The sequence below is a fragment of the Phalacrocorax aristotelis genome, chromosome 10 (assembly GCF_949628215.1).
Source record: "Phalacrocorax aristotelis chromosome 10, bGulAri2.1, whole genome shotgun sequence".
NCBI lineage: Eukaryota > Metazoa > Chordata > Aves > Suliformes > Phalacrocoracidae > Phalacrocorax > Phalacrocorax aristotelis.
Genome location: NC_134285.1, coordinates 22,833,261 through 22,857,417, shown reverse-complemented (window position 1 = coordinate 22,857,417; position 24,157 = coordinate 22,833,261). Strand labels below are relative to the sequence as shown.

Genomic DNA, 24,157 nt, shown 5'->3' with positions numbered 1-24,157 from the left:
TTCAGTGACATGAAATGTAGACTGTTGTCTGAGGGAACAGAAAGTAAGGCAGAGCAACGAGCACCCTCCATCAATAGGGCTGTTTCTCCAGGACACGCTTCCCTAGTATGGGACAAATCAGCAGAAAAATGTTCCATTCACATATTGAGCACTGCATCTGTAAAAAATTGCATCTGTAAGAAATTCCATCTTTGTCCAGCAGAAAATGCCCTTATGTAATAAGCCTGTGCTCCATACTGACAAAGGACATCATGAGCCTTCCCAAGCTATATGCTCTTGTTCGCCCAGCTCCAAAACATAGCATTAACCCTTGTTTAGTCTCTGCCACTTTACCAAACTCAGATAAGAGCGTCAACCAGACTCTCTCGATCATGTTGGTTTTTTATTATTATTCCAAGTAATAACAATATTTGGATTTAAGGAAAGTGGAGATAAATAAGTTTCCTTGCCTTTGTAAATCCACTGTCAGAGCTGTTGTGAAAGCAATATCCTTCACACTTAAGCTCCAGGTTGACTGAGTACCTTTTCCATCCATATTATCCCTCTATGCAACTCAGGATGGTTGTTCTTTCCTAAAAGGGAAGGGTGAGCAGAGAGGAAAATTTTATGGCTTCTGACTTACTAGCCTTTGAGACGAAACCTTGGACTCCATTCTGGGCAGAATAACTGGTCATTTCATCTCAGGTGAGTATCGAGAATACAGAAGCTGTAGATTGAATTTTTATATTGCTCATGGCTTTTCTACTTCATTGTCCACAGCGGCTTTTATGGCAGATCAAATGTCTCTCCTGTCTTTGAATATCTACAATAGTGGACATAGAAAGCTGTAGTCATCACACATTTCTCTCTCTGTATGAGTCTCATTTATTAAAATTCATATGTCTACCTGTGTTTTATAGTCATTACTTATCAGTAATCAGTACAGATTTATCAGTATATTTTGAAATCTCTTTCAGTCTGTCTACAGGAAAAATACAGAATATATTCAACCCAAAGATCTCAGGCCCTTCAGGTCAGGACGCATTGACTTTCCCATTTGTGAATACTATGTTTCTGAAGCCTGACTACCTTTTACTGCTGATGGCATGGAAGTGACTGTACACGGCATTTGTTTTCCAGACACTAGCTGTATCATACCCCATACCAATTTTCAGTGCAACAGCTTGTCTCAATGACATCCAGAATGCAGTTCTTCTTAGGAGCTGTGTTCCTCATTTCTGTGACCCTGACACCTCAATCAGCTGAGCAGATGAACACTGGATTTATGAGTGCAAGGGTATGTCAGAATACCACCTCTCAAACAGAAGAAAAAGAATCATCTATGAAGCAACAAAGATGTTGTTGCTTACCCGGTCTGTCTACACAAATCAGCCTTTTCATAAAATATTTGCTGTGATATAAAAGTGACCTACTTGCTTTCAATCTATAGAAGTCTGTGTTACACAATGATCTGATCTGTAAGGTAGGTATGACACGAAGTGATTGTACCAACTCCTGTATCCTTGTTGTTCAGCCTGGAGAAGAGAAGGCTGCAGGGAGACCTGATTGTGGCCTTTCAGTACTTAAAGGGGGACCGTAGGAAAGATGGGGACAATCTCTTTAGCAAGGCCTGTTGTGACAGGACAAGGGGTGATGGTTATAAACCAAAGGAGGGTAGATTTAGACTGGATATGAGGAAAAAATATTTTACAAAGAGGGTGGTGAAGTGCTGGCCCAGGTTGCCCAGAGAGGTGGTAGGTGCCCCATCCCTGGAAGCATTCAAGGCCAGGTTGGACGGGGCTCTGAGCAACCTGATTGAGTTTAAGATGTCCCTGCTCACTGCAGGGGGCTTGGCCTAGATGACCTCTAAAAGTCCCTTCCAACCCAAACCATTCAATGATTCCATGATTCTATGATCCTTAATGCATCTCAAATATCTCTGTCCTAATTTTAAAGCACTCTTAATGCATATGGTAAATATTTAGAAGCAAGTTTCTAAGTACTTTGTCCATGCTTGTCATCTCTTCATTTCCTCATTCACTAGTAAAATGCTAAAAACTCATCATACATTGACAGGATGGCTTCATAGGTGCACTGGTATTGGCCCTGATCCCCAGAGATGCAGCGGAGAAACCTCATCCCAGCAGGTCGTGCTGCAGAACGTGTCAGAGGGGCTGGGTCATTGGGAAAAGTGGGAGAGGCTCAGGGAAGAGAGGTGGAAAGGTCATTCGGCTGAAGTGCATAAAGGCATTGCTAAGAGATTGGACTTTAACCTCAGGCCCCTGCCACCTGTCCTGGATCACACTCCCAAATGTTAATGCCCTAGCATGCCACATGGTTCAGTCTCTGAAATCAGCAGCTTCAAGAGTTCTGTGCTGCTCATGAGCATGTGTTCACCCATTTGGTGTTACCAGCTGATGGGTTTGTGGCAGTGTCTCCTGTTCTCATGGGTACTTATGTACAGAGGGCATCACCTAGGAATAATTTAAGTGAAGTGTATGGCTTATGTGGAGCCCTTCACGTTATGTTACGTTACTACTTAAGATATATACATGAGTTACTGTAGGAAGAACCCTTAAACACAAACAAAAAAGAATAATCAATAAACTAAACCAAATACTAAATGGCTTAGCAAGTAAACAACACAAGGATAATTGTAACATACCCCATTACTCCCAGCAGACTGGCCCAACTCCCACCATCCCCAAAGCCTCCCAATATAAGAATGAGCAATCTTACTAATAAGGTCAAGCATAGCTTATTCTTGTGACTGCTCTGCATTTTTCGGTACTGGTATCTCTCAGCCTAGCACTGTGATGAGAATAGTCAAATAACTATGCAGCTCCATAAAGGAAGGCAACAGCCCAGTGAGAGATTTTTTCTAGGCTGATCTTCATGAGCAAACCATCTTTAACTGAAAACCAATGGACTAAAACCTACATGAAATCTGGATATGAAATCAGTGGGTAGTTGATGGAAGATGCAATCAGAGCAGCGAACAGAGGCATGGTCAATGAGTAATTTAATAAATCTATATTAATGCAGATATTTTCATTTTAGAGGAAAAGTATCCATTTTCTTTCTGTTCAAACAGTGTAGAACTGCTTAATATAAATTATGAGAATAATGAGGGCAAGAAAAGACCGGTGTCAGATGAATTCCTCATACATTGCACCTGACATCATCATGAGAAAATCCTAGAGAGCTGCAAACTCTGTTATCTACTGTAGATTTGGCAGGTTTGCGGACAAGCTCTCAGAAAGTCTGTTCCACGTGCCCATTTACTTCACTGGTCTATGCACAGACCTCTGAATTTATGCAATAGGGATGTTGCAACTCCATCTTTTGTAGAAGGGGTGTCGTACTGACCTTAGCTTGACGAGATCAAGCCCCTACAACTTTTTGTCCCTGTTTAGAAAATGAGTTTTCTCTTTAACCACCTTTCTCCACTGTGCCCATCTCAGTAAGTTTGGTTACTTATCTGGGAGTAGTATCTCCTTTTTTTATTTGTAGACATCCATGCCTTTGGAGTCTTGACTACAATCCACCTCTGGTACAATCTGGAAAACAATCAATGCATGTCACTTCACAGATTTGTCTGAAGAAAAACTGAGTCAGAGCGTAGAAAAATTCTGCTTGCTATTCCTATCACTGGGATTTTTAAAAAAGGCTGGCCATTTTTAATTAATTTAGGATTACATTGGCTTTCCCAGAGAATAGTCATCTGGATACCAAATGCTACCTGTAGGGTGATGATAGATAAAAGGGTTTTGCACATTTTGCATGTTTACACCTCAACATGGATTTTTCACTACCACTGACGTTTAGCTTTCCTTCATCACTGCTTTGCTGCTGTGGCCTCTGTTTGTCCCTGCTCCAGAAATCCGGATTCATACAGGTGTTCCAGCCACCAGCTCATCTTTCAAGAAGATAGACCAGCTCCATCTTCAACCATCCATTGCTTCCTCACAGAAGTGCAAAAGTACTGTTTATATTGCAGTATTTTCCATTTTCTTGCTCATCCATGATATCCTTCTCACAGAACCACAGAATGGCAGGGGTTAGAAGGGACCTCTGGAGATGACCTTGTCCAACCCCCCTGCTTGAGCAGGCACACCCAGAGCAGGGGGCAGAGGAACGCGTCCGGGTGGGTTTTGAATGTTTCCAGAGAAGGAGACCCCACAACGTCTCTGGGCAGCCTGTTTCACTGCTCTGGCACCCTCACAGTAAAGAAGTATTTTCTCATGTTTAGCTGGGAGCCAAGCCACCAGGGCAAGGAACATTACACTGTCACACAAAATGCAGAAGTGAATTAGGATATCATAGAAGAGGCATAGAAAAGGCCCAAGGCAGGCAGCAACAAGAAAAAAATCTTGAGACATCAGAGAAAACTCAAATGCCAATACAGCAGCCAAAATCTCAACACCAGGAAGCCTTCCTTTCCCGAGCTGACAGGACACCCCTGCTTAGGGCTAAGAAATTATTGGAACAGCTGTGCACAGACAAGTAGGGGCCATAAAGACTGCTCATTGGACTCTCCCCAGGGTGATCTTGTTAATATAAGCTGTACACAACAGCTTATGGGGAAAGAAATACCTTTTCAAAAAGCAAACCAATGCAACATCAGTGTGTTGCAGGAATCACTAAATATTCTGCAGTGCAATCCTCAGTGAGCTTTGATTAAATAGTGCTAGTGCTCATCTCTACATGTCCACACTTGGGACCTTACATTTGCAATATCACATGGTCCCTCTAAATGAGTTTGAAAAGCTTTCATAGATCAAGGTCCATTAGAAATCCTCTTCTCTTTACAGGATGAAGCAATGATGTTTCCCCACTTAAGGTTCACTTAAGCTCCTTGATATACACATTTATACTGATACCACACTGTACTGGCCACCTTCCATCACTGCAGTGTCCTGGGAGATGAGGTCTGGCCTGGAAAGCTGCCTGATTGGGGAAGAGAACCATTCTTGCAACAAAAGAAGAAACCCAAGAATCTCACATGTGAACTGCAAGCCTGATGCCACTAGGGTCACACACAGATGGTAAGCCTGTGACCATGCTGCTTGGGGCTTTGTGCTCACCAGATCTCACAAATTTGCTTCTAGTAAATCTGGGATTGCACATCCTCAGGAAAACCCCACATGTTGCAGGATGATGAATGTTGGAGATGCAGCAAGAAGTGTTCCTCTTTCAGAGCATTTCTCCCTTTTTCTGCTTGCTTGTGAGCAGATCACCCATATATGTGGTAAATGACCTTAAAGATCTCCAGTCTCCACTGCAGCTTTCACTCAAGTGATTTCACTCAAGCACTTCTTTAGATACAAGAATCCCCATGCTCAGAAATGGATCTGTCTCTAGGATGAAGTGAGCCATCTGCTTAGCTGTGCACTGCAGCACCCTTAGCGTGTTAGGAGAGCGAGAAAAGCAAGCAGAATAACTATATCCAACTGGAAAAGGAAGTACAAATGCATTTACACTGAAATTTGACCCAGGCTCTGCAGCTTACACTTCAAACTCAATAACAGCACAAGCATATTAAAGGTCAGGAGCATAAAACACCTTCATCTCACCTCTCTTCCAAAGATAGCATAGCTAACTGAGCTGCAGGGCCTGCTGGTCTGCCAACAGCGTGGCTAAGTACTCTCTTAGGGGACAGTACCATTTACTGCATCGTCAGCCACACTTCCTGAAACAGGCTGTTTCTCCTTGGAGACCTCTCATCTGCTTACCATCTACAACTTGCAGGGACTTTTGAGACCAGACAGGAAAACAGTAGAAACTTTCCCTTTGTCATCAGCCCGGTCAGGTACATCTAGCACAGCAAAAGCCTTCCCAGAGGCCAGGGTTTGGTACCCATCAGGCACAACAAAGTCGGTAGGCATTGAATCTTCACCTTAGCGAAGACTGCCCTATGACATAAGACAATAAAAATGGAAGCCACGTGTAAGACAATTAATGTAAGCCCTGGTTTTCAAAGTCATCGCCAAACTAGGAACATTCCAGATATTCCTGCTTGTTGTGAGATCTTAACTCCTTCACATGTCGCTGGAACAGATATTAAAAAGGCAGCCGCTTCTCGGTCTGCTTGCTCTGTAAAATTAGTACTCACAGTTTTCCTCTTGCAGTTCAGCTGTAAGAAGGGTTGGGAATAGCTGTGCCTCGCACTCTCTGGCTGTCGCACAAAGCAAGCAATTAGAAGCACAAGCATCCCCATTTGCTCCCACGCTTCATTTTTAATCTCATCAACAGAGACTGATCCACAAAACTGAGAGAGAGAAACATTTTTTTCAAGCTTAGGGGTAGTTACGTGCACATTTGATATTTGCCTATATGTTACCATGGAAGAACTCAGCTGAATGAGAGTTACAGCCATATGTGTGAGTTCAGCCCAGGAGTGCTGATGTTAATTATGTAGGTAATGGGCAAGTAATGATAAATATGTACTTATCCTGGAGTACAGTTACAATCACTGCCTGATCCTGAGGGTGTAAGCATGATGTAAAGACTAGTTAACAGTCCTAATGTGGACATATAAACTGAGCAGGCTTCACTGCTGGTGTTCACTGGATGGCATTTCTCTTCCGAGTGCCAGCAACTCAAGATTTATGGGGAGTCAGTGCATTTTAGGATTCTTTTTATGTTGTTCAGCAATTCAGTATCCAGTTACTAGATGTCTGATTAGACTCAAACCCAAGCGACTTATCCACACTCCTGTACAGATATGAACGCTGAGTGTCACCTGGTCCACCTCTTGGCGTTAAGTGATCTTTACAGACCTTGAATTGCTTGCCATTTACCTGGGCAGTAAAAAGATGCCAGGGGCAAGCATCTCTGCAGTAACTCTTTCTGTGCAGTCCCTTCTTCCCCACTAATGCCGCACAACATGCAGTCTTTCAGCGTTATAGGAATGAGTGTCTTCCCCTTCAGGAAGGGTCAGAGCAGGCACCCTGCCAGTTGTGGTGGAGCAGCTGATGCCCAGTAACTCAAGCCCCCATACTGCCATGGCATAGCACTAAGCAGTCCTGCAGGTCTCCCTGGGGTAGTAGTAGCTGGGATGATGGAGCGAGGGTCTGCTTCCTTAGGGTCTCAATAAAAGCATTGTTCTCAAGTCAGATCTAGGTCACTGCTAACTCAAAAACCTCACACCATATTCCTTCACCTGGCATAGATATGCCTTCAGAATTAGGACAGCCTTGGATGTTGGTAGATAAGATAGAGGAAAAATGATGGCTGAAAGATATTGGACTGCCTGCTTTGCAATTCTCAGTATCTGCTCGCAAGAGAGATATGGGTGAGGTTTTCCCCAGATCTCCTCTTTTCACACACAACAGAGGAATCAGCCTTGCTGGTCTTCAGTCCAGCCTGAGTAAAATGCAAGAGCTTTCCCAGAACAGTGGTGTTCACTAGAGAGATTATAGCTGCAGCCTGCAGATGGGCTGTCAAAACTGATTTTAGGAGATGAAAAGTGTTTCTCAAACTTTGTTGGCAGCATTCCCTTCCAGTGCAACCGTTCTGCAAAGTGGAGTACTCATTTTTAATTAAAGTGCAAAAGGAAACACTGGGAATGATGATAAATGGTTTTGATTTGGTCCTGGGTCTTTTAGCTTCCATGGCTAAGCTTCTTAGTTAGCAGTTTGTTACCATCCTTATGAAAAAGAAAGAATCTAGTATGTTAAAAACAGAATTTGGAACAGTCATTTTAATTCTGAACAGCTGTTCTCTTTAACCATCTACCTCTCAAATTCTTTATCAGCAAACATTTCTGTGACAAAGATGCTGCTCATATACACACCCAAGGAATGGCTTGCATGGAGGCGCTCTTATTTGTGCACAAACATTTCAGTTCATTATTCTTCCTTGATTGTATACTATTCCTGGGAAATTCGTTGTAGTCCTGATTAACCATTCTTAACCAGGCAATCATCAGGCACCAAGCAGCCCAGCAGGATCAACTGACCGATCACACAACCCAGACCGTGGAAGAAAGCACATGCACAATACTCTCTAAGTGAAGTGTGTTGTATTTGATGAATACTTGTAAACAAAGGATCTCTTGTGCTAAAAGGATTTTTTGACTGCAACAAACGATATGGAGAGATAAAAGGAATTCATATCAAGGTGGCAACCTTTTGTTGCATACGATTTTATTTCCCTTTCCTCTCTTCCTTGGATATAACTACATAAGACAATCTCCCAAGCAAAGGATTGTAGAGGCTTCTCTGCTTTTGTTTTCCTAGGACTTTCAGAAGCTCTGTCTCTTCTTTTCCCGGCACATGGATGAAAAGCTATGGTGCAGAGCTTTACATACGATTTGGAAATAAATAATGGATGATTGACTAAGTTGGTGACAGACAGTAGCAGCAGCAGCTGTGTATGCTGGAAGCTCACTGCAGCTTGGGAATTCTGCAGCTGAACACAGCCAGTGAGGGATCTCTTCTCCTGTTCACAAGTGTTTGACACCAATCTCATCACAGTCTGGTTTTGGCCCATTCAGAAAGGGGTGAGGCTTGTGGTGTCCCCCTATAAGTATTGATGAAAGACTTGATAAAACAATTATCACATGGCCAACAGTCCCATCAATGCCAATGAATGCACAAGGAGAAGTGGACTGAGGCCTTACAGGCTATACTGCTTTCCAAATTGATATCTGGTTTTGAATGTATACAGACTTGAGTCCTCATAGGGCCCTTAAACTTTCAATTTATAAAAATCTCACCCAACAGCATAAATGCTACAGAAAATTCACATCCACCTAGAAAAATGCGTCACCAGACCCCAGGTGCCCAGCCTCCTCAGCTCTCCTCAGAAGCCTTTCCAGTTTCCTTACAGCACTGTCCTGAAATGCAAGGAATCTCTCCTACATCAGCCTGTAAATTAATCATCCCATTGGGCAGACACAAACAATTGCAGCTAGAGCAAGGTCTGAAGACCTCACAGGTATGTATCCAGTATCTTTCTCAATATTTACGGTTTCACCCAAGAACACATGTCCCAACCATGAGCAGGACCCCACAAAGACAATTTTCTTCAGGTAAGCTTTGAACAGGAAATCACAGTTTAGTGAGTCACAGATCCTAAAATATCCCTATGAAGCATGTGACTGCTGAATAAATAATAATAATAATAATAATAATAATAATAATAATAATAATAATTAATAATAATAATCAATGCAAGTGTACACTTTTGGAATGTGCTAAGGAAATCTCAGTGTGGAAGAGGAGAGACAGGCACACCCAGGCAGTTTTAGACACTCACAGCACCTTGGGACATCCAGACAGACAGGCACGCCCCATCTAATACAGAATGAGACAGATAAGTACATTTGGCTTCTACAGACAAAAAAACCTCACCGTTGGACAAAAGACAGGCATGACAGCTAATACTGACCAACACCATGACCTCATCTCATGGCATACAGATAATGACTGCAAACTGGCTTCATTTTATCTGAGTATATGCCTTATTTCATAGTCCAATGTATCTATACAATATATAAACCTATTCTTTCTGAGGCTTTCAAGCTCCTGTCAGGTTTTCAGGTTGGATATCAGAGGTGTTGACCATCTGCAAGGCGGTACAGGGAGTCTAGTGGACCTCATGCAGCTGAAATATAGATCTGGACATCACATCATATATTAAATGAAATCACAGAATCACAGAATGGTAGCCGTTGGAAGGGACATCTGGAAATCATCTCATCCAACACCCCTGGCTGAGCAGGCACACCCAGAGCAGGGGGCACAGGACCGCATCCAGGCAGGTTTTGAATATCTCCAGGGAAGGAGACTCCACAAACTGTCTGGGCAGCCTGTGCCCCTGCTCTGGCACCCGCACAGGGAAGTTTTCCCTCATATTGAGGTGGAACGTCCTGTGTTCTGACTTGTACCCATTGCCCCTTGTCCTGTTGTTGGGCGCCACTGAAAAGAGTCCGGTCCCACCCTCAAGACGCCCACACTTTAGATATTTAAAAGCATTGATAAGATCCTCCCTCAGTCATCTCTTGTCCAGGCTAAACAAACCCAAGACTCTCAGCCTTTCCTCATAAGGGAGATCCTCCAGTACCCTGACCGTCTTGGTAGCTCTCTGCTGGATTGATTCCAGTAGTGCTGTCTTTCTTAAACTGGGGATCCCAGAACTGGACACAGTACTCTAGATGTGGCCTCAATATGGCAGAGTAGAGGGGGAGGTGTTAACCTCCCTCGATCTGCTGGCCACACTCCTTTTAACGCACCCCAGGATACCATTGGCCTTCTTGGCCACAAGGGCACATTGCTGGCTCAGGGTCAACCTGCTGTCCACCACCGCTCCCAGGTCCTTCTCAGCGGAGCTGCTTTCCAGTAGTTCAGCCCCCAACCTGCACTGGTGCATGGGGTTGTTCCTCCCCAGGTGCAGGACCTTGCACTTGCTCTTGTTCAATTTCATCAGGTTCCCCTTGGCCCAGCTCTCCAGCCTGTGCAGGTCCTGCTGGATGGCAGCACAGCCTTCTGGTGTATCAGCCACTCTTCCCAGCTTGGTATCACCAGCGAACTTGCTGAGGTTATGCTCTATCCCACTGTCCAGGTCATTGATGACTATATTGAACAGGACCGGACCCAGCACAGACCCCTGGGGAACACCACTAGTGACAGGCCTCCAGACAGACTCTGCTCCATTGATCACGACCCTTGGAGTTCTGTTGTTGAGCTCTGTCCACCTTATGGTCCACTCATCCAGCCCACACTTCCTTAGCTAGTCTGTGAGGAGGCTATGGGGGACAGTGTCAAAAGCCTTGCTGAAGTTGAGGTAGACAACATCCACTGCTCTCCCTTTGTTGACCCAGCCAGTCACGCCATCATAGAAGGCTCTCAGGTTGGTCAGACATGATCTCCTCTTGATGAATCCGTGTTGCCTACTTCTGTTAACCTTCTTGTCCTCTACATGCCTGGAGATGACCTGCAGGATGAACTGCTCCATCAGCTTTCCGGGGATGGACACGAGGCTGACCGGCCTGTAGTTCCCCGGGTCCTCCTTCTTGCCCTTTTTGAAGACTGGAGTGACATTGGCTACCCTCCAGTCCTGGGGCACCTCTCCTGTCCTCCATGACCTTTCAAAGCTGATGGAGAGCAGCTCAGCAAGAACATCCGCCAGCTCCCTCACCACTTGCAGGTGCATCCCATCGGGGCCCATGGATTTGTGAGGATCCAGTGTGCCTAGGTGATCTCTGGCCCAATCCTCCTCAACCAAGGGGAAGTTCTTTCTCCAGATTTTTCCTCTCTGCTCTGGGGGCTGAGATGCCTGAGGGCCAGCCTTAGCAGTAAAGACCGAGGCAAAGAAGGCATTCAGTAACTCTGCCTTCTCTACACCCTGCATTGCCAGGGCCCCTTCCTTGTTCAGCAGGGGGCCCACTGTATCCCCAGTCTTCCTTTTACTGCTGATGTATTTGAAGAAGCCCTTCTTGTTATCTTTGACATGCCTTGCCAGATTTAATTCCAAGTGGGCCGTGGCCTTCCTCATCGCATCTCTGTATACCCTGACAACATTCCTATATTCCTCCCACATGGCCAGTCCCTTTTCCTATGTACTGTAAACCTCCTTCTTCCATTTGAGTTCCTCTAGGAGCTCTTTGGTCATCCATGTGGTCTCCTGGCTCCTCTGCCAGACTTCTTCCTCCTGGGGATGCACCGATCTTGAGCCTGGAGTAAGTGGTCCTTGAATAATGTCCAGCTCTCTTGGATCCCCCTGCCTTGTATAGCCCTAGCCCATGGAATTCCTCCAAGTGGGTCTTTGAAGCGGCCAAAGTTGGTCCTCTTGAAGTCCAGGGTTGTAACCTGAATCATAGCCCTGCTTCTACCTCACAGTATTTTAAACCCCACCATCTCATGGTCACTGCAGCCAAGGCTACTTCCAAACCTCACATCCTCAACCAGCCCTTCCTTGTTTGTTAGGATAAGGTCAAGCAGCACATCTCGCCTCGTTGGCTCCTCCACCACCTGCATCAAAAGGTTGTCCTCGATGCTCTGCATGAACCTTCTGGCTCGTGCATGACTCACCATGTTGCTTCTCCATCAAATATTAGGGTGGTTGAAGTCCCCCATGAGGACCAGGGCTTGCAATTGTGAGGCTACTTCCAGCTGTCTGTAGAAGGCCTCATCGACTTCCTCTTCTCGATCAGGTGGCCTGTAGCAAATGCCCACAACAGTGTCACCCATATTTGGCTGTCCCTTCATTTTTACCCATAGGCTCGCGACTTGTTCTTCCTCCACCTCTAGGCTCCCTCACTTAAAGAGCAACTCCCCCACCTCGCCTTGCTGGTCTGTCTTTCCTGAAAAGCCTGTAGCCATCCATGACCACATTCCAGTCATGCGAGCCATCCCACCATGTCTCTGTGATTGCAATCAGATCATGGCCTTGTGACCACGCACAGACCTCCAGTTCCTCCTGTTTATTCCCCATGCTGCATGCATTGGTGTACAGGCATTTCAGAGAGGTAACTGAGCATGCAAGTTTCCCCGGAGGGGTGAATGAGGACCCACTACAGCTCTGCAAACCCTTGAGTTGGTTGGTCTCCTGGTTGCCATCTCATGAAGAAGTTAAGGCACCTTTGTAGCTGCTCACTTAGCCTGGCTTATTCCCTTGTTGGATGTGATGACATTAGCATTGCCACTTTTGTCCCCGCCCCCTGAGGGCTTCGGTTTAAAGTGTGAGAGGAGAAATGCGAGGTACCTCTCAAGTACAAATCTTGTCTGTATTGGAAAGGCAAGAGCTTCTCATGGTTTGTCTCTAGAACCACATTTCCCTTGAAAAAGAAACAAACAAAAGCAGTCCCTTACAAGAATAGCCAATGTGGTGACCCTATGACTGACACTGTGATGTTTCCTAAATATTTTAGGCAGCCAACACATCTCTTACCTCCTCTCTAGGAAGAAGGCATTGATGGGCTAAACTGGCCTTTTCCAGTCATCCTGCGCAAATCTTACGGCAGCTTTAAATTCTCTGGCTGAGAGATCCAGCTCTCAGCTGAGGGACACTGTTTGGTATCAACACAGAGTCTAAGTTGGCCAACAAACAGCAGTCATTCAGACACTTCTGTTATCATCTATTTTGGGATTTACACAGTTGTGACATTCCTCTTCATATTCACCAGCAATCTGTCAGGAAGAGAGTGTGGACATTTCTGGAAGAACTACAAGACAGAAAACTCACTTGGGTTCTTAGGCAACATTCAGGACTAAGCCACAGTGTGGCATATTCAGTATGTTTCATAATGCAAGGAACACCCAGTTTTTTAAAAACTTTGTGACCTTTTCTGACTACATCTGCTTCCATATCAGCAGTGACCACTGCCAGACTCTTCTGTAAGAAAACTTCAGCTTTGCATAGCTTGTTTCAGGCATTCACTGTTGATCAGTAACCAAAGGAAGAAATCTTAAAGATTTCCTTAAGGCTAATGCATAAGGGGGGAGAGAAGGAAAAGTCACCTGTGTCTCAGTGTCCCCTATACCATGTCCATGGGCTCAGGCAAACTCTGAAAGAGGGAAGCAACATCAACTCCCAACATCACTTTGCCACACCACCCTCCAAGAAACCAGTCCCTTCTTCATTTGCTTCTGCAGCTGCTCAGACCTGAGGAATTAAACCTCTGTGGCAATCTCCTCTGACAGAGTCAGCATTCCAGCACAAGAGACATACATTGTCCTTGTGAATTCTACTGAACAACAACCAATAACGGTACGATGAAATCTCTGAAGTTACTTGAACTTCCTTTGTGCAATATGACTAGCAGGCAGGTTAAAAAAATCAATCAACAAGAATTCTCCTTCCTTAATTTTCAGGTTCCACACATCAATTCCACTTTAGCTGCTGTGACTAATACCCACCACCACCACACCCGCCCCCCAGTATTTCCTGATTCTAGATCACACATACTTTGAGCAAGGATTGCAAGTAACTTATCTTAGTCTTGGTTCAAGGTACCTGAAAATGCTGAGCATTCATTTTCATAATGTAAGATTTCATGAAGATGTGCCTAGTAGGGCACCTGGAAATCAAAGCACTTGAAATCATGTAATCATTGCTGAATGTCTTAGCTCTAATTTCTTTCATGTGAGTATTTTCAGAGTTATACTTTCATCACAACTTTGACGCTCTTTGCTTCTCCTTGAGGCTCTGGCTCTTGGATTCAAGTAAGTAGATGTATGTCTGCACCACACCATGACCACAACCTCGGCATGGTCCAGAAAGTTAGCAGCAGCAGGTTCACGTTACCGATGCATCAAGCCCAACTTATTAGCCCTGCTAACAAGAAATTATCCAGACACCAGTTCCAGACCCACATTAATACTTTTACATGGAGCTGTACAGCTCTGTACAGCTTGATCTCTCAACTGCACAGCTATCCCAGCTTGCCCAGCACCACACCACCACAGGCCATCACAGTAGGCTGGTTGTATCTCAAAGAGAAACTCAAGTCTCCATTTTAAAATGTCCTCCTCGATGCAGAGGGAAGCTTGAACACATTGTACTAAAGCTGCAGCTTCACCACGTAGACGTTACATGGGTAATGAAAAGACGCCTCCCAATATATTATTGAGGAAAGAAATCTCACTATATTTTCCTCCATCCTCTAATTTTAAGCATGAGGTACGACCTACGAAATATCTTGGCGCAACCACACACCCAAAATACGTCAAAGTGCTCTAACACACACTGCAGACATGGTGTTTGGCCTAACAAAGCAAAGCCTGGTGCTGAGAGCAGTTCTTCCGCTGTTTGTCTGCACGAGGAAAGCCACTCCCCGCTGATACCCCCAAACCAGGAAATGTTCCAGGCATCAGTGAGCAATGACCCGTTTTTCAGCAGCACATGGGAAAACCTGATTCAGGAAAATCGAAGTCCTCAAGCGGCTGGTGCCAGGGCAGTTGCCAGGCTTTCGCTTTTGCTGCCCTCATGCAGAGAACACAGCAGGGCTTGTTTGCCCAGCGATACGGAGTACATGCACCAAAACACCTTGAGGGACCGTGAGCAGGTGTGGGTGGTGGATGGCCGCTGGCGGGGTCTGGGAGAAGTGAGGGAGAAGGGAAATTGGGGTGAGGAAGGGAAAGGAGGAGATGGGGTCCCGGCTTGCAGTCAGGGATGGGAAACCCTAGGGTGGGGGAGGGCAAGGCACGGGGAGGGGCAGGGACTCGGCTACCGGGGGCTGGGGGGACCAGGCTGCGGGGGTGCTCGTGTGTGTGTGTGTGCGCGCGCCTGTGGGGGTGGCCAGTTTGGGATGCAGAGGGACCGGGCACGCACTCGCCCCTGGCGAGCAGGGAGGGGAGCCGGTGCCTCCCCACGCCTCGGCCTCGCCGCAGGGCGGGGGTCGCGGCGGCGCGGGGCAGCGCGGGGCGGCGGTGCCCGCGGCGGGCGGCGGGGGCGGGCGGAGGCGGGCGCCCCGCGGGCTGCGGGGCGGGGGAGGAGCAGCGGCGGCCGCCGGAGGATGGGAGCGAGCGGCGGAGCCGGGGAGCGGCGCGGGGGCAAGGCCGGCAGCGCGGCGGCGGCGGGCGCCGCGGCATCGCCCGCGTAGGGCGGCGCGGGAGGCGGGCAGCGCCGCGGCCATGGAGAGGGCGAGCCCGGCCGCGGGGAAGCTGAACGCCGGCGGCCGCGGGGCGGGCGATGGGCACGGCCCCCCGGGGGGTGCCCAGCCGCGGGCGGCGGCGGCGGGCAGCGCGGAGCCGGGCGAGCTCATCGGGCGGGCGCTGGATTTCAAGAGCGAAGGGGCGCAGTGCTACAAGGACAAGAAATTCCGGGAGGCCATCGGCAAGTACCACCGCGCCCTGCTGGAGCTCAAGGCGCTGCTGCTGCTGCTGAGCCAGGAGCCGGCCGGGCAGCGCCCTCCCGCCGCCGCCGCCGCCGGCGGGCTCAGCGAGGAGCAGCGGCAGGCGGTGGAGGCCATCGAGGTCGACTGCTACAACAGCCTGGCAGGTCAGCGGGGCCGGGGGGCGGCGGGGTCCCCCCACCTGCGCCGCGCACACCTCCCCTCCCCAAAACAGCCCTGCCTCGCTTTGCTGCTCGTTCAATCCTCCTTTCCTGCCGTCGTCTTCCATTTTTATTTTCCTTCTCACGTTGGGCACAGAAGCGCTGCCGGCGCAGGGCTCGGTGCCCGGCTGCCCTGGGTAGCGCTGGGGAGGGGGCGCAGGGCCCCGCGCCCCCCCCCCCCCCTCCCCGCGCTTCCCCGGGGCTGCTCCGGCCGCCGCTGCCGGGTCCCCGTCCCCGGGAGGCAGGTGGAGAGGCGGCGGCGCGTCCGTGGGATGCTCGGACTTAGAGAGATTGTGGCCCGCGAAGCGGCCACGGTTGCATGCTGCGTTTTTCCCTCAGCCCGAGATGCCCTTCAGTCCCTTCGCCGCAGCTCCAGTTCTGCCTGAAATTAACAGTATTACAGAGAGGAGAGAGGCTCCTTCTACCACGTTTGATGTAAGGAAAGGGAAGGTTTTGGGCGCTGCTGCAATAGCCCCAAATAGTATGAGATATAAAAAGAATTTTTTGGCCTCTTAGCCATGGAAGTTGAAAGCAAATATAGTACTGGCTTTTCGCTGGCCACCAATCACCACTGTGGTCAGCAGACGTTTGATCATCACTCCCCACTCCCTTTGCTCCCTGCCATCTGTTTGGAAGTGCCGCAGGAAGACAGAGAGGAGGGGTGGGGGGGTTAACTACTTTGTAGTCTGATTCTGAAGTCCTTACAGAGACAGAACTGTTGACTTCAAGGAGCTTTGCCCAAGCAAGGACTGCAGGATCAGAGGTTGGTTTTGGTCCCCAGCAGTGCATGGATTTTTTCTTCCCAAGCCTGAAACCAAAACTTGTGCCTAGGTACATACAGGGAAGCGAGTGTTCATAACCTGAACAAGGTGCACGAAATGACAACATTAATAAAGCTCTGCTGTTTTCCAGAAGGATGAAGGGTCACTCGTTACCCTTTATATTCTTGGGGGAAAAATGGTGAAAATCAGCACCTTAGTGTGTCAGCTGTCACCATTACTTGGCTTTCTAGATGGAGTTGGTTAGCTTTGCTTCCTGTTGTCTAGTGCTAAAAAAGATGCAGAATAAAGCAAATGGTTTGAAACACCAAGCCAGAATCTTCTCTTGTCTTAAATCCATGCCAGCCTGTTATGCTTGATATGCCTTTTGGGATGCAGTGGGGGACAAAACGCAGCCCCTTTCATCATGTTTTCAAATATTCTTCCTTCAAAAGCCTGTTGAAATTGCATAGAGGGAGAGGCAGGTGAGATTCCAGAGCGATACCATAATTGCACAGGTATAATTTTGTCTCTCTCCAAATTTCTGTTCACAGGTTGATTGAAATCCATTGTATTTGGCAAGGATCATCTAGATTGGCAGGTTTATACAAAGGTCCCATAATACTCTGAATTATATAGCTTGGCGAGTTCCTGGGCTTGAAAAAGTACTCACAGGAAATATCTCTGCTAGATACAAATGAGAGGTGGCAGGTAGAAGGTAAATGAAATGGGAGGGAGGGATGCAATTTGCTTCTATGGCACTTTCTGCTGAGTACGCAAGTTCCACTTGCTAGAAATGTGTCTGCTCCTGCTGACGGATTTGTCCTGCGTAATGGTCATTGTCCAGCTCTTATTTACTGTTTCAGGTTTTTGCAGGGAATTTTTTTTTCACTGTTGGTTGTATTTGATCTTGTCAGCAGTAGCAATCAGACAGTATGAGAAACGAGCTCCATCTTTAACCTAGATTTGAACAGATTTTTTCCTAAATTTAACCAGTGTGAACACAGGAGGAGATGAGTATAATTAACCCTGGAATTGCAAGCAGTGCTTTTCCTGGGATAACCTCACAGCAGGTCAAGGTATCACTTTGCACAGCCGTTTGTTACATGTTTTCAGTAGATGGCACGCACAGAGCAGAGAACAGCATTTGTCTCAGAAATGCGTAGCTTCATGTATGTCTGCTGGGCTGTATGCAAGCAATTTTAAAGAAATGCCCTGCATGTTGGAGAGGGAAGTGTGCTGTTAAACTGGAACTGCAGTGTTGCTGCTCCTAGCCCAGTCCCAGTGCTCCCGTTCTAGCAGGAGGATCTGTGAATTCCTGTCGGAAGGGAAGGGAAGAGCAGGGAGAGACTTTCCCCAGAACTGTCATAATAATTAGTATACCTTTCTAAACGCAACTTCAAGAGGTTCAGCAGTGGGACTTTATCTTCTAAGTGTGGTGCAGCAGAAGGCACCAGTTTCTCTACACAGTGGGCTCTAGCAGAGGCACCAGCACATGCTGTTAGAGTTGAAGTCAGTGTTATTCGACATGGGGAGGAGAAGAGATGCAAGGAGTTTTGCTTCTGAGCTCTGAATGGGTGCCTAGAGCTGTTTTTAAGATAGATAAATCCGCATAGTGCAGAAAGCATAACAAGTACATCTGAATTCTAGACAAGACAGTTTTTCCCTTAGCTCTGATTTATACCTGGTAGCATTAGCAGCTGTCATCCGAGTGTCCTTATTATCAAGCTCCTTTAGCACCTCCACTTATTCTCTAAGCTTAGCATTTAAGAAGCCCACCTTGCTTTTGCTCTGTCATTTTTCATGTGGCCACCACACATCCACCTGTCAGAGATGGTTTGCATCACAAATATAGATGCGTGCACACATGATTACTTGTTTAGATGCAGCATACCAGTCAGAGAGGAGCATCAACTATAGATAAATACGTACTTAGCCAAATAAGCAGGTGAGAAATATACGCCCAAAGGGGATTTGGAGCAGTCTTATGGGTGAAGGCTGGAGTTGGTTGGTTTGGGTGGTTTTTTTTCAGTCCAGCTGATTGCCCACATGTTCTTACTCATGTAAACACTAAACTGTTGTCAGTGCCTGTATTGCCTTGCAGAACGTAAATTTAGGCGCAAACATGCAGACAGATTCTTGTTTAGCTGCGCTTCTTTTGTGTAGCACCTTCAACAGGCAATTCTTGTACTGCAAGGTGGGGTGGCCAACTCTTGGATTTAATCAGAGTCCCGCAATATTCAGTGCGTTCTCTAAAGTTCCCTGTTGTGGAGCTGCGTGACACCGCCACAACCTAATCTATTTAGCCTGTTTCAAAGGATCCCAAATCTGCCAGGTTTTAAATTCTTGTGATTTTTTTTTTTAAATCAGCCTAGGATTTTCACTGCTTGCCATCGGCAGTGCTGCTCACATTCCTTTCACTAAGCTACTAGCTGGGCTTCAGTTTAAGCTCCAAGAGTTTTACCTTAAAGGGACAGCCTCTCACATCTGCAAAATCCAGTGCTGCCATGTTCTTACACGGGCCTGCCGATACCCCTTCATTTCACCACAAGCCTTGCTGATAAATGTCACCAGATGCAAGAGCAGCAGCATGGTCAAGGCTCCCAGAAGTTGCTAGGGTTGGCAAAGAAAAAGCCTACTAACAGCATAGAGCCTCGCAGAATGAATGTGGGGCTGTAATGGAAACAGGCCTTTCTTTATGACTCACTGACGGTCTCTGACCTTGAGGAAGTCACTTGACCTCTTTTTGCCTCTCTCAGCTTTATTGAAAAATAAAGAACAGGGACCACAATCTCATCCTGATGATGCATTTAACTGAGTTTCCCCCAAGTCAGTGGTTTGTGTTCTTTTAAAAAAAGATGAATGTATGAAGAATGCCTGTGGAAAAGCAAGCTGGCCAAATATCCCTGGGGTCACAGTCTCCTTTCCACTCCTATAGCATCTTTGATCCAGAAGAATCACAGAATCACAGGTTGGAAGGGACCTCAGAGATCATCTAGTCCAACCTTTCTAGGAAGAGCGCAGTCTAGACAAGATGGTGCAGGACCCTGTCCAGACAAATCTTGAAGGTGCCCAACGTGGCTGAGTCAACCACTTCCCTGGGGAGATTATTCCAATGGTGACTGTCCTCACTGTGAAAATTTTTCCTTTTGTGTCCAATCCATCTTCTTTGTAGCTGCCCCTTAAGTACTGGTACATGGTGATGAGATCCCCTCTAAGCCTCCTTTTCTCAAGGCTGAACAAACCCAGCTCTCCCAGCCTATCTTTGTACGGCAGCTTCCCAGTCCTTTGATCATCTTGGTGGCCTTTCTCTGGACCCCTTCCAGCCTGTCCACATCCTTTTTGTATAGCGGGGACCAGAACTGTACACAGCACTCCAGGTGTGACCTAACCAGCACTGAGTAGAGCGGGATAATGACTTCTTTATCTGTGCTGGTGATGCCCTTTTTGATGCAACCCAGCATCCTGTTGGCCTTCTTGGCCGCAGCAGCACCCTGTTGGCTCATGTTGAGCTTTCTGTCCACCAGGACCCCCAGGACCCTTTCCACAGAGCTGCACTCCAGCCAGGTGGATCCCAGTCTGTGCTGCACTCCTGGATTATGTTTTCCCTGGTACATGACCTTACACTTCTCCTTGTTGAACTTCATAAGGTTCTTGCTGGCCCACTCTTCCAGCCCATCCAGATCTCCCTGCAGAGCAGCTCTCCCTTCTGGAGTGTCTACTTCCCCACTCAGTTTGGTGTCAGCCACAAACTTCATCAGGCTACACTTGATGCCGTTATCCAGATCACTTATGAAGATGTTGAATAACATTGGGCCCAATATCGATCCCTGGGGGACTCCACTAGTGACAGGTTGCCACTTGGAAAAGGAGCTATTTACCACCACCCTTTGGGTGCTGCCTGCCAGCCAGTTCCCCACCCACTGCACAGACCACTTGTCTAGGCCATAACGCATTAATTTCTCCAGGAGGAGACTGTGGGGGACCGTATCAAAGGCCTTGGAGAAGTCCAGGTAGACAGTGTCCACTGCCCATCCCATGTCAACCAGGCAAGTCACTTTGTCATAGAAGGCCACCAGGTTCGTCAAGCACGATCTGCCTTTAGTGAAGCCACGTTGGCTTTTCCCAGTCACGTGCTTCATTTGACTTGTGATGGCCCCCAGGAGGATTCGTTCCATAACTTTCCCAGGGACTGAAGTAAGGCTGATGGGCCTATAGTTACCCGGATCCTCCCTCGAGCCCTTCTTGTAGATAGGGGTAACAGTTGCCTTCCTCCAGTCCTCTGGGACATCCCCCGTTCTCCACGACTTCTCGAAGATGATGGAGAGTGGCCCTGCGATGATGTCAGCCAGCTCTCTCAACACCCTCGGGTGGATGGTGTCAGGGCCCATTGGTTTGTAGGCGTCAGGCTCCTGTAGTAACTCATATACTAACTCTTCCTTCACTGATGGTGGGTTGGTGTTTGGATCAATCAGCAATTTTGTTCCCAAAGCCTGGGACCCTACGGTGCTGGTAAAGATAGAAGTGGAGAAGGTGTTGTTGAAGACCTCTGCCTTTTCTGCATCATTGGTGATTGATTCTCCTTTTCTGTTTAACAGTGGGCCTATGTTTTCCTTCTTTTTCTCCTTATGGTTGACATGCCTGAAGAACCCTTTCTTGTTATTTTTGACATCTACAGCCTGTTTCAATTTGAGCTGGGCTTTTGCTTTTCTAACTGCATCTCTGCACACTCTGGCAATGCCCTTGTAGCTCTCGATGGATAATCCTCCACTTCTCCATCTCTGGTATGCTTCCCTTTTGGGTTTGAGTAGACCCAGGAGGTCATGGTTGAGCCAAGGGGGCCTCTTGCTCTGCTTACTTCCCTTTCCTTTGTAGGGGATAAATTGGCTTTGTGCTTCCAATCGAGAGTTCTTGAAGAATTCCCAGCACTCACTAGCTCCTTTGTCTTCCATGGAAGCTTCCCATGGAATCCCTCCCAACTAAGCCCTGAGTGAACTGAAGTTTGCTCTTCTAAAATCCAGAACCCTTGTCTTAGAGCTGACCTTCAGCACACTCAGCAGGATCCCGAACTCCACAATATTGTGGTCACCGCAGCCAAGGCTGTCACTAACCGAGATGTTACAAAGCAGGTTTTATCGGTTTGTGAACAGCAAGTCCAGCAGCGCCTCATTCCTGGTTGGCACATCTAACATTTGTATCAGAAGCTTAAATGCTTTATGCACTGCATGAAGGTAGGGCAGAAATGCATGCAAGTAGGAATCATTTACTTACTACAAATACAATCGTTACTCTCATTAAATGCAATTATTACTTTATTCCAGTATTACTGCCTAAACGTTTACAGGGTCAAAAGGACTATGTGTGCTCTGGAGAAAGAAACAAGTCCTAGTTGTTCCAAAGCAGCAAAACACTAAGGGTAAGCATCGTTTTAAGCTGTTCTGGTGAGGGAATGTTACAGTGTGATAACCAAACCTTTGTTCATTCTCCTAAGCATGCAGACATGCTAGAGCTAATCCTGGCAGGAGAAATTGAACCAGAGAACTGGGGACAAGGAACAGTGCTGGGATATCTGGATTTCTAATCCTTCCTCCCTGCACTAAGCAGTTGTATTACCTTCACCAAATCTTTTCATTCTTCGAACTACAGTTTATCCATCTGCATTGATTACATCTTGGGAGTACAGGAGGGCTTTGTTAATTGTATGAATGTCAATTAAGTGTAATGCATTTATACACCTGTTCAGGTATGTTTAGTTTAGTATAGGAATCTCAGCAGGAGGGCACGCATACCTGCACAGAGCATTACAAAATGTAACCATCCAAGATATGTCTCAGCCAGATAATGAGGTTTGGCCTCCTACACTGGCAGAAATGTACATTGGTACAAAACATGGCACTTCCACCATCACAGGAACCTTCTAGCACCCTTGGGCTCCAGATTGGGGCATGGGTACTACCAACCATAACCAAGTTGCGCAGACATTGGTGAGTAGTTCCACTGAGAAATCGGAGTAAAAAATACTTACAACACTTAATCCAAGTAAAAATATAACTAAACATAAGAAAAGCTGGTAAAACTTGTCTCCACTGACCACCCACTAGGACCCTTCCCAAGGAGTCTCTGCTAAAATTCCCATCCCAGTATACAGTCGTTAACAAGTACAGACTCTACCAGGACACGTGGTGCTGTGGGTGTTAAAGCAGTCTTGGATTGTTGCTTGATGTGCAGCTTTTTTTTTAATGTGCTGCATCAACAAAAAACGCCCTCTGTAAGGATGCCATGCAATGGGAAAGAGAGACAGCAGCAAACAGAGCAGGATGTGGTCTGCACTTCCACTGATTAAGATGGGAGTTTCCTGATGCCCTTTGGTTAGATACATCTACTCAGCCAGAGTGCATGGGAATATCTTGTTTTACAGGCCTGATGCAATTAATGCTCCAGGTAGGTGCAACTGCAGCAGGGAATAAACACAGATGACTGTGTGTGGTTTTTTAGTGATAGGCCCAAACCCTGACATGTATTTAAGAAAGAAGTGGGATTTGAAGCTCTTGTTATAAATTAGTTGTTGGAAATACTCTGTATTTAGCTATTCCCTTTTGTTTTGGAGGACAAAATTCTCCCTGTTCAGGGAAGAGTTTCTTGTGCATCAGGAAGGTGGAATGGAAATACATCCGGATGCTGGGGGGGGCGGGGGAAGGGAGGAAGAGAAAGGGTGGCAAGCTGCCTCCAAATTTGGTTTAAGTGCTACATATCTGACAGTATCACTCTTGCTGAGGCAGGAGATGCATTTTGCTCTATGTCACTCTTTTTCCCAAGCCTTTTCAAAACTTAAGGCTCTGGTGGAGTGTTTTTTTGCAGCCACTTCTACCACATGTTTAACTCCCTTTGCATGAGGAAAAGCCTGTCCCAGCTGACCTTGACACCATTTGCCTGAAACAGAGAGCGTTGGGAAGGTTTAGAGCCCCTTGCCAGACTGCCCTGAGGAGCTGCAGTCTTGGTGAGCTGAGATCCGTCCATGTCAGGCTACAGCTCACTGTGGGAGATGAAGCAGGAGATGTCAAAAATCAAAAGCTTCCTTGAGGACAGAGTAGTGGTTAATTTGTTTACCTAAAGAGTACTGTAGTAGCACATCCTGCCAGCTTTACTCCATGCTCTTCTGAAATGCTGTCCTGGAGTTTCCTCCAGCAAAGTCCTGCAGTGAGTCATAGCCTTTTACACCTCCACAGGTTTCCATCAGTGCTGTACAGAAGATGGTTCAGCTGGTTCAATAAAACCTAGTGTCAAAATCAAAGCTGTTTCCCAGTCTTTTGCTAAATACACCCATGAGCTCCATGGTTACCTCCTTTTCTGGGAGCTGGGCCACCTCTGCATGGTTCAGCAGGTGGAGCATCCTTCTCTTCCTCCTGTTCACTTAGGCT

The 24,157-nt window shown here is 46.9% G+C and overlaps 1 protein-coding gene across 1 annotated transcript in view; it reads left to right on the top strand.

Moving 5' to 3' along the window:
* The first annotated feature begins 15,419 nt into the window (after positions 1–15,419).
* Positions 15,420–24,157, top strand: part of TTC9 (tetratricopeptide repeat domain 9) — a 31,804-nt gene continuing 23,066 nt past the window's right edge. The window contains exon 1 of the mRNA XM_075105758.1: positions 15,420–15,927. Coding sequence (XP_074961859.1) covers positions 15,561–15,927 — 367 coding nt within the window. The 5' untranslated portion in view covers positions 15,420–15,560. The remainder of the gene's footprint in view (positions 15,928–24,157) is intronic.